The sequence below is a fragment of the Neodiprion pinetum genome, chromosome 2 (genome assembly GCF_021155775.2).
Source record: "Neodiprion pinetum isolate iyNeoPine1 chromosome 2, iyNeoPine1.2, whole genome shotgun sequence".
Taxonomy (NCBI): domain Eukaryota; kingdom Metazoa; phylum Arthropoda; class Insecta; order Hymenoptera; family Diprionidae; genus Neodiprion; species Neodiprion pinetum.
Genome location: NC_060233.1, coordinates 37502166 through 37519554, shown reverse-complemented (window position 1 = coordinate 37519554; position 17389 = coordinate 37502166). Strand labels below are relative to the sequence as shown.

The 17389-nt window shown below is 37.5% G+C and overlaps 3 protein-coding genes across 4 annotated transcripts; 2 read left to right on the top strand and 1 right to left on the bottom strand.

The window, feature by feature from the left end:
* The first annotated feature begins 1570 nt into the window (after positions 1 to 1570).
* Positions 1571 to 11231, top strand: TpnCI (troponin C type I). Of its 2 annotated transcripts, none has more exons than XM_046611382.2 (6): positions 1571 to 1729; positions 3736 to 3766; positions 6673 to 6816; positions 8110 to 8229; positions 10230 to 10361; positions 11023 to 11231. In XM_046611382.2, exons 1-6 carry the CDS (start codon positions 1727 to 1729, stop codon positions 11049 to 11051), a joined length of 459 nt encoding a protein of 152 aa, XP_046467338.1. In that variant the 5' UTR covers positions 1571 to 1726; the 3' UTR covers positions 11052 to 11231. The 2 variants fall into 2 exon arrangements, with proteins under 2 accessions (XP_046467338.1, XP_046467335.1); XM_046611379.2 differs by having other exon boundaries at positions 1583 to 1750.
* A 2306-nt stretch (positions 11232 to 13537) lies between these two features.
* Positions 13538 to 15270, top strand: LOC124211872 (translocon-associated protein subunit gamma). Its single transcript, XM_046611378.2, has 4 exons — positions 13538 to 13839; positions 14464 to 14591; positions 14683 to 14774; positions 14945 to 15270. The coding sequence occupies exons 1-4, from the start codon at positions 13710 to 13712 to the stop codon at positions 15147 to 15149; spliced, it is 555 nt and encodes a 184-aa protein (XP_046467334.1). The 5' UTR covers positions 13538 to 13709; the 3' UTR covers positions 15150 to 15270.
* On the bottom strand, positions 15030 to 17251 carry LOC124211868 (endonuclease III-like protein 1). Its single transcript, XM_046611374.2, has 2 exons — positions 16277 to 17251; positions 15030 to 16180 (listed from the first exon to the last, which is right to left on the bottom strand). Exons 1-2 carry the CDS (start codon positions 16802 to 16804, stop codon positions 15782 to 15784), a joined length of 927 nt encoding a protein of 308 aa, XP_046467330.1. The 5' UTR covers positions 16805 to 17251; the 3' UTR covers positions 15030 to 15781.
* Positions 17252 to 17389: the final 138 nt, after the last annotated feature.

The window sequence follows — 17389 nt, the reverse complement described above, 5'->3', positions numbered from 1 at the left end:
TATTACAATGATCGTATATACGGCAAAAATGTCGCTTGGCAGTATTCAAACTTCACCTGAAAGTCATGATTTTCATTTAAACTCTTGCCCTGTGTGCGACGCCTCTTTTATGTTCTAAATTTGTAAAACGAATGCCGACGTGTCGTAGATTGATTATTCGCGTATACAAGAGCTCTGTGTGGCTATAAACACCGGGCTTTTTTCTAATTTTTTTTTTTTTTTTTTTTTTATCTTTTTCTTTTTCGGTGTTGATAAAATATACTAACGGCGGGAAGATTTTTAACGTCTCATTTTCGTCTTCCATTTCCGTGAAGTAATCTGTTGGTTGAAAATTTTCTCCTCTATTTTCGTTCCAAATATTTAAATTTGCTGCTTGTTCCCTAACCGTTGTTCCCATTCCTCTTCCGAGGCGATAAATCGAAGCTTATACGCTTTGCTACAGCAGGCAAAACGACCCGTAAGAAACTAAACAGATCATAGCTTCTACGTTTCCTCTACAACTACCCACGGAATAGAAATTACTTCTCAAATTGCCGTGCATATACATCCCGGAGTCAATTTTTATCACGTAGTTGGACGCACGTCGTATAATCGATAAATCGATCGTGGGGTCAGCTGAACAAAAAATATCAATACTCCCCAGTTCCTAAATAAAAAAATTGTTTCCACGCTATTAATCGCATTATTAACGGTGTATTCACGTCAGTTTTTATCCAAACACTTCAGCATACGCTTGCGTCTGGTAAAGTAAATATTTTACAAATTTACGATAAGTTCCTTGTTGCGGATTTTCCTGACAGGACTGCAATTCGTTTCATCTCGAGTGAAACCAGAAGCTGATCCGCCGATACGTCCGCTAGAAATATAGAAGAAAAAAAAAAAATCCCCTCTAGTTATGCCGAGGTAATTGTTGTGAAGTTTCCGACAATCGACTCGAGAATCTGAAAGCTAACGAATTAAATGAAGACAATCCACTTTGGCCGTTTCTCACAATTCCAGACGAACAGATCATTACTAGTCGTTTGTTTTCTTTTTCTTGTCTTTTCTTTTTTTTTTTTTTATTCCTTATCTCTCACTAAACGCAATCGAAGTCGATTAAACCGTGCCAAGACGCGAATCTGCAATCCATCGTATACCGTCGACCCTCCTAGTTGGTTTCGAATGGGTATAATAAATCGTAGGCAACGCGGGGCAAAGCCAGAAACTTAGGCCAACCGAGACGTTGGTCCCGGCCGGGGGCAAAGCGAGCTTTATCGGTACGGAGGTGGAGGTATAGCCGTAGTAAGGTGAAACGGTGGGGAAAGCCGAGTGATCGCCGTCCAGTCGTATTTCCCCCGGGTGGCTTTCCCCTGGTTTCACATTTTGGATTTACGTCCGAGAGAGCGAAAGGAGCGCTTGCGCGATCCCAGACGTACGTATCATGGGTTCTCCTGGTCGCGCTGGTTGCGTTGCTACCGTTTTCAAGAACTCTTCCATTGGCCAACCCCGGGACGAACCGAAGGGGGGTAGGGAAAATGTTGCAGCAGCTGATGCTGTTCGGATGCAGAACGCGCAACCGCTATACAACCAGCCCCTCGCAGGGATATTACCTCAAGTTCTTTCTCGCGCTTCTTCAGTTGAACATCCCGAGGCAGTTTAGTTCCGTCATTGACCAGGAAGGACCGCTGCGACAGTTTGTTCTCTCATACGATCTCAGTGTATCTCTCTGTAATAATTTACCGCCACCATGGTATGTTCAATTGAAGATATTGTAAGTCGGCCCTCCCTGCGGTAAACCAAAATACCTAAATTTTTTTCAATATTATTTTTTAACACATTTTTTATTTTATAGTTCGTTTTATTTTCATTTTTCATTACTACTTTATATATACTCACGTGGAATGTGCAACAAGCATTTACTTGATGTTTTCTTACTTGCGTATTCTCTGTGTATTACATTATTTATTTACTTATTGTTTATGATTATTTTTTTTTTTTTTAATCTGTAATACTGTAATTGACTTTATTTTTACTTATTTATTCGGGGTGATTTGAAAATAAAATTTTGACCCCTCTATTTTCCAAACATATAATGACTTTCGCTAGAATATTTCGCATATTTTTTTACAAACACGTGAGTGATTTTTTACTTTTCTGAATTTGAAACTCCTTTTTTTAATCTGACGCTCGCGTCTTCGTCACTTTCCTCTGGCGCTCATAAGCGTTTATCCTGAGATATTTGCTCCTTGGCTCCTGCCTGTCCATTTATAAAAAATACTGGTCTGGTACAGTACATCCTGATTCCAATTAGTCTAGACTGTACCACGTATTGAAATTATATTTAAATTATACTTTCATTTTCATCGTATCATATTAGCTATTGAGAAGTGTAAATTAATAAAAAGTATAAATTTTGTAACACTTGTCAAATTAATGTATGTGCAACCTCGGTACATTAATACCATAAAATAAATAATTATCACAATTTTTAATTCGGTGAAAACAATCAGGCCTTTTTCTCCAATTATTATTTGTGAATTTTAATTTCACGAGACTTTTCATATCTGCACTTCTCCGTTCGACTGTCAAGATGTGTATGAATTGCACGAAAATGCACCAGTTTGATTTGTTTCACTAACAAAATATGTCTAAAAGATAACTCATACATCTCTCATGACATATGCTTCATGTTTAGTTGTGTCGTCAATGAAGGTAAGACGTGCAAAATGGTATCCAAGTGTTAAAATATGGTGAAATAAACTGTGTACATGTCACAAAAGCGATATTTCAAATTGAGCGTACGAGGTGTGGAGCTTATGTATTTTGAATATATAACTTCACAAACATGCAAACATCTGCGCATAATTTAATTAGCAAAAGTCGTTTGGTAGTGATTAAACAAAGGAAAGGATAATAATTTGAATCAGAATTTCTGTAATCCATTATACCAGTTTGCACATTACCTTTGTGGATTCTGATAAGTACATCACTTGCGAAAGTTTCATTGCAGATGTGATTTTTAGTGGAAGCATGAGAAAACGATTACTTTGAAATTTGAGTATGCAGCTAATTTGATGCTTGTAATTGTTTTTTGCATGACGTAAAACTCGTTATAGATAAACCAAACCCGAGGGGTTGACGCGTACAAAAAATGACGGAAATTGTATTTCATTGGGCTTGAGAGATATCAATAGAATTTTACGTAACTGAAATTGATTTTATGAAATTTTCGTAAAATTTGAAATACTTCCCTCATTTTTTTATCGGACCAATCATCGGGTCGTTGACCCCTTCAGTCTCGTAGCGTAACTTGATTTTGAAAAATACCCGTCCGTTCACTTTTTACATTACCTATCACTGCGCAACCATGAATTGTGTAATTATGTGTGGTTTTATAGCAGAGCTTAAAGATCCCAATGTGAATCGTCGCTATTAGTTAATCATTTGAATTAAAACTTAAATCTTAAAAAGTACAACTGATGCAATAGCGACCCGTTGTTGACTGAGTCTATAATTTTAGTTTGAAAATTGCCTCTGAGACTGCTCAACAGGTTGTTTTTTTACACTTCGTAGAAGTTTTTGGCACTGTATCCGTATGTTGTTGCTGTGGAGTAAAGTAAATAAACAAATAAATAAATTCCGTTTGCAATCATTCCTACAGTTTGGCCGTCTTCAAAAACTCGTTACGTCCTACATGATCGTTAGAAAATTTCGAAAATTCAAGCCTGGTTAACACCTATTTGAAATTGTTTTCAGGCCGATGAGCTGCCCCCAGAACAAATCGCAGGTAATTATACATCCGACAGAAGGCTAGAAAAAAGTGTACCAATTACTCCGTTCTCAGAATTTCCGTTAATTTCACCTTCACGATAATTGCGACAAAACGATCTAGAATTCTCCGAATAATAAATTTCACAGTCAGCGAAATTCGGTAAGCGCCACACCAATTTTCGAAACATATTTCACGAAACCTGGGCAACAGCTGCAATGTATTGAGTAACAAGTATCCAGCGATTCTCCCACCTACCGATGCTTTCCGAGTGCCAAATTTCAGACCGAAACTACATGTGGATATATTTATAACAAACAGTTTAAGGCTTTTAACCCTCGTAAGTCTCGGAGCGCATCTTTAAGCGCCAAGTGCAGGCTACCCTACCTTACGTGAATCCGTATGCGTACACATAATTTATAATTAGAACGTTTTAGTACCCGGGCAATGCTTAACGCCAAGCTTAGACCGCTTGGTGATTTGCTTATAGGTAGAAGAAAATCGTTCACGTCGTTTCTTTTCTGTCCTTTTATTTATTTTAAATTATCACACTTAACAAAAATAATTTTCCCAGAACAGCGCCAAGTTTTAGTCATAATTTCGTAATCAAAAATGTCCAAACAATGTTTAACTGACGTGATATAAACAGACCTACAAAGAAGGATGAACTACGATCTCAAAAAATACATGCGTGAACGGTGAAGTCTTTGAAATGCTTACACGTAGTTCGCGGGATCCAATCCTCGCAGTATATATCCGTCTATTTATAAAGATGATCAAAAAAAAAAAAAAATACAAGCTTCGAATAACAGACGAAACAGCTTCTGCAGTAGATGCCAGTCTGCATCAGGTTTTTCCTTACTCATTAGATTATAAAATATTGTATTCGTTGAGGTTATTGGGTTTCACACGTTTTTACGAAAGGAAGAAGAAGCTCTCCAAATTAGCCCCTCGTTCTTCCATTCATTTCAGGTCTTTAAATATGCCCGACCGAAATTAATCTTAGATAAATATTAAATAAAAATTATAAATGATGATATTGAAAATTAATGAACATTGCGACAATCTATCCCACTTACGGAATATACGTATATTTTACAAACTTAATTGTGCACCGAAACTTTTCCTTTTCTTTCGCACTATATTCGTAAAGCCTTCAAGAAAGAATCGAATCTTCATTGGAATCGAGGCAAAAGAAATACGACTGTACGGTTCTTAGTTTTGCACCCCTGTCCTCCTTCCTTTCCCCTCCAGCTATCCGAGCCCCTCTTTCTCTCTCGATTCTGAGAGAGTTTATTTAAGTTTGATTCGATTAGCGGCAGCTGCCTGGCTAAGTATAGAGTGGGCGTCTCGAATGTTCCTATATATTCTCCCCCCCCCCCCCCCCCCTCCATCCCAGCCGTACTGCAGACTAAAGTGTGGTACAAATCTGCCCAAGGTGTGGCAAGGTATCAAGTAACGATTAATCAGACAATGCGAAGCACCAAAATAGAAGACAGCTTCGAAAAAATAGCCCCAATGCCCGTGTAAAAAGATATGCAAGACGAGTGATTGTTCAAGACATCAAATTTTTACTTTCCAAGCATTCGTTAATTGCTAATTTCCGATGAAACTGTTCTTGCCGTTAATTTGTCCTGTGTTAAATAGGGTTCTGTAATTTACGAAAGATGGAAACGATCAGACAGCCGAAATAAAATTTGAAACGACCCGTGTCTACGGTAGTTGAACTTGTGACAGCGTGTCAATTCGTGTATCAAATAATGTTTCGACCCGAGCAATGCGCGTGTGAAAAGATATGTAAGACGAGTGCTGGTTTGGCTAATCAAACTCTCACTTTCTGGGCACTCGTCGACGGTGGAATTATGGTAAAACTATTCTTGCCGTCATTTTATCCAACGTTAGATAGATTTTAATCATTGACGAGGGCCAGAAATGGCCAGGAAGTCGAAATAAAATTTCAAGTGGCCCGTGTCACCGGCGGCCATGTTGGATTTATGACAGCGTATGAATTCCCCTCTCAGATCTGTTACAAACACGCTAAATAAAATTGAGCTGGAGCTAACCTGCGCTATTCGGGACTCTATGAATCAATCATAGACGAGAGAATGAGGAAATCGTTATGAAAAATTGTAATTTCTTGATTTCATTACATAGCGTCTCACAATTGGGGGTCAATATGCTCGGAGTAATATAGATATACATAATACATAGTTACGCCTCCAGCGGGGTTATCCAATGAACGAATATCGGATTAGTAACTAAGATAAATAAACGATATATGCTAAGTCGGGATGGCATCATTACTCACGGAAGCAAACAAACAGCTCGTGCCAGAAATACGGGGTATAACCCAGAGGGCATTAACACTCGGTAGTTACAAGTGCAGCTGAATTTGCGGCGTTGTGTTACATGGAGCTTACGATTCGATACAGAATTGAGTATGTTGAGACTCAAAAACTTTAATATATATGAGTTATACAAAAATTAGAGATTTCAGACAGGCGATGCACAGAAAATTGAAAAGTGAACGAATTTTCTGCAATTCCAAACCATTGACAGATCCCCTCAATGGATTTAAAAGCAATTGAAACTCGAACACGTGTTTAATGCCAAGTGGGTAAAAACCAAACTTTTCTTCTCGTCGAGTGTAGTAAAAACTTGTTTAAATCAACCCAAAATATTCTAAATAAAAGGGGAATGAATCTTTTACCATTATATCTGTCTCTGCATTGAATACAATGCTTACATATGTAAATGAAACTACGGATATGCAAGTATAAGAATTCCCGCGTAATTATAATTGGCGTACTGTTACGTAAAATTATAATTTTTAAATAAATTTCGTCTGTAATATTATCTTTTAGTTTTAACACCATGTAAACGTAAGATCATAATATTCATAATTGTTGCACTTCATCTTTCAGTTCTGCGCAAGGCGTTCGACAGTTTTGACCGTGAAAAGAGCGGAAGCATTCCCACCGATCTGGTAGCAGATATTCTTCGACTAATGGGACAGCCCTTCAACAAAAAAATCCTGGACGAGCTGATCGATGAAGTTGATGCCGACAGTATGTATTTACATTTCCCGTTTAAGATCCCGACCCTAAAGTGTAGCTATTTAAATATGTACAAATGAAAAGAAAGAAATTCTCAAGGAGAAAAAACCACGCATACGAGTCTTCGGAAAAATTTTTCCATGAATGGAGAATCTGTATTATACATGGGCACATCTGTCTCTCATAACCTGAAAAGTTGCCAAGGCTGCACAGTATTTCCAGAGATAATAAACCGGTAAATATTATAGCTGGTGCGCAGAAGAAAAAGTTAGCGAAAAAGTCAAGTGAAAGACGTGAAAAATAATAATACGCAAAATAATTTTTTTATTCTCTCTTTTTAGAGAGATGAAAAGCGTATAAATATTTGTGATTTTGGCACACATTAGACACCGTTTAGACGCCACGCGGAATCAACTCCAAGTCGTCATAAATTTGGCACAGCTTTATTGAACTCTGTACATTTTACCCGTTTCTGCGAAAATTCTATGGTCTAATATCTATAGAGCATAAGTACATAAAATGCGATCGGAGGCGTAGAACGCAAGAATAGAAGAGATCGGAATATCAGATTTCAAACGACTAGACGTTGTGGAAACGAATATACGCGGGTGTTTCGTTTTTTTTTTTTTTTTTTTTGCCGGTTTGACGTTCGAGCGAACTTCGTTATTTCGAAATAAATTTTATTCTTGATCCGTAAAACCATGGAAATTTACTTTCGAGCTCGTAAGCCTGCAGGCAATAAAGAAGTAAATAAAAATCAGATCACTGACGAATATAGCATTGAATAAAAGAAAGCCTACCCAAAGTCTCAAAATGTGACGTTTTCTTAGACGTCGTCGCCACGTTGAACTCAATTCTCGGTTTCTTCATTCTTCCTTTACCATCTGTAGTCTGATTTTCACATTTATATTTCTTTGCTGTTATTCTGACTATAAAGCTTTCGCCACTGTTTTAGAATTTCTTGAAAGAAACAGACAGCAGCGTTTCGTCTATTTTCAAACAATTATATTGAATATACAAGACCGCGAGTTGCGAAAGGGGTCTTCTTTTTCTGACGTCACAACGTTTCGCGGGTATGCCCTGTTGCGTATAATAGAAAATTGACTTCATGCAGCAGAGCATCAAACACTGTTATGTAATTTATAACGTTGTAACTTCCAGTTCGTAAAATAATAAATAAAGAATAAATTACAGCGATGTGTGAGTAATATATCTGCTGAGCTATAATGATTTATGCATAAGCAGACTGCTGCAAATAGAGAATCCAAATTTTTTTTCTCCTTCTTTCATATAACCTGTTTCTAGAATCTGGACGCCTCGAGTTTGAAGAGTTCGTGACGTTGGCTGCCAAATTCATCGTTGAGGAAGATGCGGAAGCTCTGGAAAAAGAACTGAGAGAAGCTTTCAGGCTTTACGACAAAGAGGGTGAGAAAAACAAATCGCATTACATAAAGAGATTCCAAATTAAGTGTACATCATAGATCGTCAGGGCGTAAAGCGACATGAGCAATTTTTCAATGTAAATAATCATAATTATGTGAAAAATGAAACTATATAATGTAATATACACTTAGTGTAAATCTGTATGACGAATATGAATTTATAGAACTTTAGCGTAGCCGATACATCATATCGTTCAACAAATCTATATAACGCGATCGATCAATGTTACTTAAATTTCAGCAGCATTCAAAAAGCGTGTTGAAAAGTCTGAATAATATTACCTACTACTTTTTTCATCTTCACCTATTTCCTTTGAGTCTGTCGAATATTTGAGTCTGAATTGGACTGTAGCCCAATTTCGCGCGTAGGTAGTGGAGACAGATATATTATAGAAAACAGAACTAGTCTTATACATTAAAAACGTTGAAAAGAGGAAAAGATTTTAAAACGATTTAAGATTTGGTTCCCGGAATGGATCGACAAATTCATGCGACTGTGAGCTCGAAACCGCTTCCTCATCGAATAAACTGACCAACTAGAGGTCATAAATCTTAGCCACAGCATGGCCATATTTTCTGATATCAATTATCCGGGCTCAAGTTTTTATTTGGTCATATGCCAGTTCAAATTTGACAATATGCCAACTCTTAAGCTTCTTGGACCATTTCTGTTCTTGAAATATGAACCTACATACGCCGCGTAATGAATTTTCTCAGTATTATCAGATTGACGGCAAACATTCGTATTTTTACCCGATAGAAATCTGATCTGATTTTTTTCTTTTCCTCCAACTCAAAACGGAGCTTTCACTCTTGTGATGAAATACCAGACTCTAATTATAGCAACGTATTGTCCACATACACACGTTATTTTGCACACGGCTGTTTAGTTTAGTTGCACGGAATCCTTGCAGCGTACGCTTCGTTTTCGATACGGAGAAGTTTCAAAATTTTTTTGGCTACATTTCTTATTTTCGATCGTCCCATTGCTCTCCTTTTTTCCACTTTCCTTCTTTTCTCACCGGCATTGATGTTTGTTTTTTTTTTTTTTTTCTCCTCTTTGAAATAAAGTCAGCTGTAGCCAGCCAGCCCAGTTGTGCAATGCATTAGCGAAAAGCGCAGGTTGAATTCGCGATTTCCCAGCGTATAATAACGGCTCTGCGAATAGCTCTGCAAGTTCTTGGAATACGAGAAGTTAAAAGTTTATCTTGTTTACCGCATCAAGCGGGACGGGACGATTTCGCGGAGAAAGAGGGATAATATATTATCGTCCAGCAGCCAACCACCGCCTGCGACGTTAACCGCATCCAGCAGCATAATGAATTATAGTTTTACGAGCTTACGCTAAATCTTGACAAGCCAAGGCCCATTATCCATCAGCCTTCGCTCCCACGATTGCATCACAAACGTCTTGTACACGATTTACCGTTTTTGTTATTTTTCGATTCGCGGCAAATCATCAATTCATATTAGACCTATAAGCTGTAATATACGATGCATTACACGTGTCATACATATAGTTATTCAACTGCACGACTAAAAAATTAACGAGGCTTGCCACCGCAGCAGCTGTTGAAACATAAATTACAGCTGACACAGACACTAGAATTTTGGCTTCAATAAAAGAAACGCGAGGTGGTTATCCTTCTCAAGCAAATTCGTTTCAAAAATAATTATTTAACCCATTAGACAGAAAATTATACGTTTTTTCCATGTATTAATTGGCTGTCCAATCGACCTTAGTTTCTGCTGTTTAGACCTCGACCGTAATAAATCTGTTGACAAATTGTGGCTACTTATCCTGCAGACGGGATGATATGTTCTCACCATTTCTCAATAACTACTCGTTTGTATTTATTACAGACCAGCTATCTGTTAATAGGATTGTGATAAGTGTGCAATATATTTAAAAAAATCTTTTTCTATCATGTAAGTTCAGTGAACTGACGGAGAATACCTTTTATTTTGTAATTTATTTTTCAGGTAACGGATACATTCCCACCTCGTGTCTGCGCGAAATTCTTCGGGAACTCGATGACCAGTTGACGGACGAGGAACTGGACATCATGATCGAGGAAATTGACTCTGACGGATCCGGAACGGTAGATTTTGATGGTAAGAGAGTCACGACTCGATTCAATGCGATCATGGTTTGCACGCAAAGCTTATTTCCGGGATGATGTTACCTCGGCGATAAATTTTAAACGACTTTTTTTCTTGTGATAAATTTTTAGTCATCAATTGCAATCTCCGAATTGATTCGAGACACAGCAAGTAGGTCAGCTGTGCTGCAGTCACGGGAAGTTGAAGGAACAAATCCTGGCTGAAATACACGAAGTCGTTGGCCGTGCTATTTCGAAAGTTAGAGCGGAAAACCATGAAAGCCACGCGTCGTCTAGAACACAGAAACTAAAACTATTTCTATGTCGAATAGCTCGGGATTATTTATACACCGTCGCATCTGGCGTAACCGGAATGATTGAAAGACCTTATTAAAACCAAACGATCTTTCGGATCGCGTCATTCCCACTAATACACCCCTGCGCGTAAACTACTTCCAAGTAAATTCACGGTTGACGGAGCATCGAACGATCCATTTGTTCCTTTAATGTTTTCAGCTGCCACCTGACTACTGATTTCTGTCTCCGCGGTTACAGTTATTAAATTTAAAATACAAAATATCGTATCATTCGTTTATTGTACAATAAAAACAGCTGTTGCACCACAGTTTTTTATTTAAAAATACACTGAATAACGGCCAATTTTTTTTCCTCAGAATTCATGGAGATGATGACCGGAGAATAAATGTACCTAAGCACAACGCAGGCAACATCCGTTTATATTTGTGCAAGACTCAACTGATCAATGGGAGCGAGTGCCTCGGAAGACGCATAATCGACTAATTTACAACCTGTTATATATTTTTTTTTTTTTTTTCTTCTTCAATTTATAATCGATGAAATATATTTATACCTATAACTTTAATTGTATATTTATGTCTGCCGCAACGTTAGTTTAATTTTAATACGTCATGACGCGTCTACTGTTTTTTAGAGAAAAGAAAACGAAGTAAAAACTGAATTCAAAATTCTGAAGCATTGGAATTGAGTGTTGAATTACTGTTTCTGGGACATGTATGAGACCATTACGCACGGTACATTTCCAATCAACAAATCTATACACGTTTTTAACAGACACAATGAGTTATATATTTGCTACGAATGAACTAAACAATATTATACGCCTGTAAGCACGTTGAACAAACGTACATCACCGCATAATATGTATTATATAATATATATTATATATTAATCTGCCAAATTTTTGGTGAGCAGTTTCCATTGTAATAAATAAAATTTACTAAAAACGTATCAAATCTTAAATATGACGCTACATACACGTCAAACGGTATAGAACATTGGCATTCACCCTCTCGAAAGAAGATGTAGTAATTATCGTGACGAAAATGAAGACGAAAAACAATTGCCATCACCATGAAACAAAAGATTTACCGCATTCTGCAGCCTGGTTAAAACTGAACGACCCATTTGTGAAAGGAAACTTTGCTCTCAACCAAAGTGAAAGTCATAAAAAAAACGTTGCAAATAAAGGTGAAGCCACGGCAAGCGCATGATATCTAATCACTGTGACCAGAGTGATATTTGACTAATTTTAATTTGAAAACCAGAAGAGTGTCGAATAATCAGAGAATCAAAGCTGAAACAAAAAAAAAAAAATTAGTGAGATGAGGATTACGTACATATAAATTGCACTCAACGAACTATGTTAGACCCAAGAAAAATATGCAGTCTATCAACCATCGATAGATCACTTTCATCGAAATAAGAAACAAGAAAAATAATTTATTCATCGAGTAATAAATCATCTGCTAATGAATATTGAAACAAATAGATTCCAAGATACAAATTTTTGTTCTTGTTAGTACAGCGAATGAGAATTGATTAGAGACAAAAAAAAGTAATTGACTTAAAATAAGAAAAGACTGTAATTAGTGAAAGTGGGGAAAATATTATTCGGATGAAACTGACCACCGTACGCTTAGCACAATCCAGTGCGTACACTGAAAAAATCTACATCTCGCCCGACATGACATTTGCGGCAACAGTCTTTGACTCGATTGTTTCTAGTGATAAAAAAGAAGAGTATCTTTCTTGAATCAACGTCAATTTTCCACCCAGGACTATTGCAGTGAATATTTGACATAAAAAATAATATAACCAGTAAAAAAATAATTTTCAACACCTGCGACATATTTCATAAGTACTTACGACGAGATATTTATGATATTTACGACACTATCACTATATAAGTCCGCGATTTTTATCCCTGCGCATTGAGCGACGGCTTGCAAATGCCCCGCTTTCTTTCAGTACCGAAGAGTATCAAGTCGACGCGCAAAAGGTGCGGTCAAACTTGAAGACTTGTTTATTAGTAAGCAAATTTACCGAAGAGCTGATATTTCAGCAGATCAAAATTGCTTTACTTTTTCATACATCGTTTGCGAAATCGACCCGCAAAAAACCTTATCAAATTAGGTTAGACAGGTTGACTAGTGCGATCTCACCGGAGACGCCCGTATCTCCACTTCGGCTGCTGGAGAGCGAATGAGTAATGACGCTGAATTACGCCGCGCCGCACGCGGCACTCGAGACCACCGATATATGTATAACTACACTGGATATAATTACATTGGATAGAGGATCGTGCTTTTCAGCGCGGCAAAAAATGAATTAGTGGAATGACCGGCGACACCTGTGACATAATTTTTGTAACTTGTCAAATGTCGTCACCATGGATGGTATCCAACCGCGGTTTATTTGCTTTTATTAATGAAACTTAATGAACTTATTAATGAAAGCATATACAACTTTAACAAACGGTCTTAATGTTTAAATCTCGCGCGCATAAAATAGGTTGAGCCCTATACGATGGTTACCGTACGCTCGGTCATTTGAATTTAATTTTTCCCGCAACTACCGCTTAACCGGAAGACCTCGTTTTCTCGCTGTGAACAATGCCACCTTTCTCGTGACAAATTGTAGTAAATCACAAGTGTATTTTTGCAGCGATTCTATACGATTCTAGGTGCGTTGCTGGATCGAATATTCGTCTCCGAATGATTCTTTCTATCTCCGTGGCTCGGATTAACAGTCACACCTGGTGAGGAGTAGAGAAAGTTCGGAGAGGACTTTTATTTGTTGCTTTTTATTTCTCAATCTGTGAAACGGGATCGAACCACACAACGCGTATTTCGTGTCTGGTGACTCGTGGTCGGCTGACACGTCGCCAGCTTCGCTTCCACACGGCAGAATTGGCGCATGCGCAAAACAGCTCTTGGCGCAAACGTCGCCAGTTACCAAACACACAGTGAATGTAGGCGAATTGCGTGCAGTTAGCGTTTCTACTGAATTAAGAATTATCTGAAACAAACTAACGTTGAAAATGTCTGGGAAATCGAAAGCATTTACCAAGGAAGAGGAACTACTTCTCCAAGATTTCTCCAGGAATGTATCTACAAAGTCGTCTGCCCTTTTTTACGGAAATGCTTTCATCGTATCCGCTATTCCCATCTGTGAGTTAAATCTGACAATATACTTACTTGATGCATTTCCAATTAAACTACCATGCGGCAAAGAAGAAACACATTTCTGTTGTACCGTATCGCTCTTTTTGAGGATTCTATATCATATATAAATTTATTTTCGTTATCAATTATCACATTGTAACCTTTTCAACCACGATAAACCAATCCAGATTTACAAAATTTAAGTACACATTTCTGCAAAATACAATATGCACTGAAATCGCCTTGCGACCAATAATCATACGATGTTAGATAAACGTCTTCAAACCTCATACAAAAACTTGACAGTTTGGTAAAATCTAAAAAATTCCCCGAGCTACCATGCACTGGGTGTCGGTACAGTTACTTTCTTCATTGAAGCCGCTAATTATGAGACACTGTTGATGAATGCTCTAACACAAAGTGGGGCATTAGACACTTGAAATTATTGAAAGTATGAAAAACAAATCATGTCATTTCATTATTACATAAACTTTGAAAATATCATGTGTAGCGATGGAAAACAAAACTTTCGAGCTTGTATTGCTAAATTCGTATAAGCTATCTTGTAACTACTTTAAAGGAGAATACATCATTACTTGATTGTTAATTTAAAATTTGATTTAATTACAGGGCTCTTCTGGAGAATTCATCTCATCGATTTATACTCTAGCTTGATCTCCTTCGTCTTGGTGACAATCGCCAGCACGTACCTCGTCGCTCTAGCTTACAAAAATACTAAATTTGTTTTAAAACACAAAGTAAGTCTAAATCCTCCAGCACTAATCTGTCATTACTGAATTGATCTATCCATTTCGTACTACTACGAATTCCCTTTACTTTATATGACAGATTGCTGTAAAGCGCGAAGATGCAGTCACAAGAGAAATGAACAGGAAACTGGCTGAAGACAAGAAGATGAGCAAGAAGGAGAAGGATGAGAGGTAAGCGTGATTTTGAGCTAGTCCAAACTAAATAGAAAGAATATTTATAACCATCTATCTGGAATTATCTATCAAACAGCATTGTAAATGCACTTTTGTCAAAAAATTGAAATCATCAACTATAAATTTTTAACCCATATTATAAACACATCGTAATATTTTTTCTACAGGATATTATGGAAGAAAAACGAAGTGGCTGATTACGAAGCAACAACGTTTTCCATATTCTACAACAACGCGATTTTCCTAGCGCTAGTTATTCTCTTATCATTCTACATTTTAAGGACATTCTCCCCAGCTGCAAACTACACCATTTCCATTGGTACAGCCAGTGGGCTTCTCGCCCTACTTTCCACTGGCACACCGTTGTCATAAAATTAATGGAGATTATTCATAATTAAATATTAAAACAAGACTTTTCAAATATCCAGTAAGTTCTGTTTCTAATCTGAATGAATGAGCAAAATGTAATAAAGGAATTCATATTTATAATAAATTATATGCATTTTTATTATCGTCATACCTTTTTCACCATACTACAATTCTAACTCCATTTATGAAAAATATAATTATGAATGACGTCGGATTTTCTCAGTAACTCACGATACAGTACTGCTAAAAAAATAAAGAATTTAAAAAAATACTTTGATAAGTAACAGATGGCACCAATTCCTCGTGTAGGTGATCTGACTGCTAATAACAAGGATAATAAAGCAACAACGAAATGTATGAAACTTCTTCAATAGGTCACAGTACTTTATAAAGTACGTAATACTGATTCCTAACAACTTGAAACAGCAAGACGTCATATCTAGAATATACTCTTATTGTACTTCAACAGCTGCTGTTCGAGTAGCATGCAAGTGAATGCATAAGCTGCTCAAATATAAATATAAAATAAATGATAAAAGATCGCAATCTTCAATCTTTGGACCACTTCTTGTACCTACTAACTTAATTACGTTCACCTTTCTGACCCTTCTCTTTAAATATCCGTTCCAAGAAAATCATTTGATGACATTCTTTTTACTGTAAGGACAAATATCTTTGTTCAAACACTCGATACATTTTGGTCTTAATGGGTTACAGATCGTTTGACCAAACACGACTAGAGTGCGGTTTATGTCAAACCACTCCTCTTTCGGAAGCCATGATTCTAACTGGGCTCTCGTCTCTTCTGGTATTTTTGTTGGATTCTGTACCCAGCCAAGCCGATTAGACAAACGATGCACATGCGTGTCTACAACAATTCCACAAACTTTACCCCATGCTAATTGCATGCAGAGATGACCCACTTTGGGCCCAACACCAGGAAGTTTGCACAAATCATCAATAGTCCTTGGTATATCTCCTGCGTACTCTGCCAGCAAAATGTCTACTGTCTTCTTTATATATAGCACCTTTCGCTGAAACGATAAGACAAATGATAAGTAGCAGTAGTATTAGTTTCATCAAACGGAAGTTCCAAGTATTAGGTAATTTAGTTCCGTTATCTCATGTACCTTCCAGAGACCAACTGGACGTATTAATTTTCCTAATATTTCATCAGGTGTCCGTTTAATATTAGCCGGTGTACAACCGTGATCTCTGAGTCTATTCATCGCTGCATGAGTTATTTCTTGCTTGGTTTGGCTGCTCAGCATCGTACCAATCAGAGTTTGGAACCTGAGAGTAGCATTTGGCTGAGGGCCGTCGTGGCGTTCTATTTCATCACCAGGAGCCGTGATATTTTTCCGCATTTCCTGAATGTTTGCTAAAATAACACGCCAATCTTTCGGTTCCCATCCGCCGCTGGTTGACGTTTTTTTACTTTCTGTTGTTGGGGATATTTTCATTTTTTTCCCGTGCAAATTTTCGTATTCGACCTTAATCGGAAGCCGCTTTTTTACCGCGGCTTTTACCATTTCTGCTCCTTTTACACCGTCTGGTGAACGTTCGGACGTTGGATTTAATATTTCACCGACTTTCTTTTTCATCGCCCTAGTGTACCTAGGCGACGCTAAGATGTTTAATTTCGAATTCACGCTCATTTTTAGTCTTGTTATTAAAATTGAGGTTATGACGGCGTTTTAAATATTACCGTTGACGCTCGCACGCCCATTTGGAATGCTCGTATATTTGAGCGACGGTGATTTGAGTAATGGATACAAGGGCCTGAGGGCCATTCAAATATTTCACATGTTATATAGAACGGGGGGAGGGGGGGGGGGGGCAATCAATGGTATGGCTACAAACCTTTGTTGAATTACAAGGTCCGGAGAAGGCCTAGGGAGGGATGGTAAGATACCGGTAAAACAAGGGACGAATTATTGAAACTGTACCGCATTTTGGACAATTACTTTTTTACCTGGAATAATTTGATAAAGGACTTGGAGTTTTTTTGTTCTAATACAAAGGAATGAGCTCAGCACAGTACAGTCGATCCTATATTTATAAAAATATACCGTATATAACATGCACGCCTATTGCGTCAGTTTCTTGATTTGTACCATTTGTACACCATATTTTAAACCGACTCATGCTAATCTGAATACACGTCACGGTATAATTTTCAGGTTGGCAGTAAATTTTAATTACCTGGTATATCATACAACAAAAAGAAGTGTTAGAAAATT

Bases quoted from the DNA above. Each gene is read 5' to 3' on its own strand.
- LOC124211872 (XM_046611378.2), top strand. From the start codon at position 13,710: ATGTCTGGGAAATCGAAAGCATTTACCAAGGAAGAGGAACTACTTCTC. The intron at 13,840-14,463 runs GTGAGTTAAATC...ATTTAATTACAG, and splicing joins CGTATCCGCTATTCCCATCT to GGCTCTTCTGGAGAATTCAT. The intron at 14,775-14,944 runs GTAAGCGTGATT...TTTTTTCTACAG, and splicing joins AAGAAGGAGAAGGATGAGAG to GATATTATGGAAGAAAAACG.
- LOC124211868 (XM_046611374.2), bottom strand. From the start codon at position 16,804: ATGAGCGTGAATTCGAAATTAAACATCTTAGCGTCGCCTAGGTACACT. The intron at 16,181-16,276 runs GTACATGAGATA...TTATCGTTTCAG, and splicing joins GTCCAGTTGGTCTCTGGAAG to CGAAAGGTGCTATATATAAA.
- TpnCI (XM_046611379.2), top strand. From the start codon at position 1,727: ATGGTATGTTCAATTGAAGATATT. The intron at 3,767-6,672 runs GTAATTATACAT...TTCATCTTTCAG, and splicing joins GCCCCCAGAACAAATCGCAG to TTCTGCGCAAGGCGTTCGAC. The intron at 8,230-10,229 runs GTGAGAAAAACA...TTTATTTTTCAG, and splicing joins CAGGCTTTACGACAAAGAGG to GTAACGGATACATTCCCACC.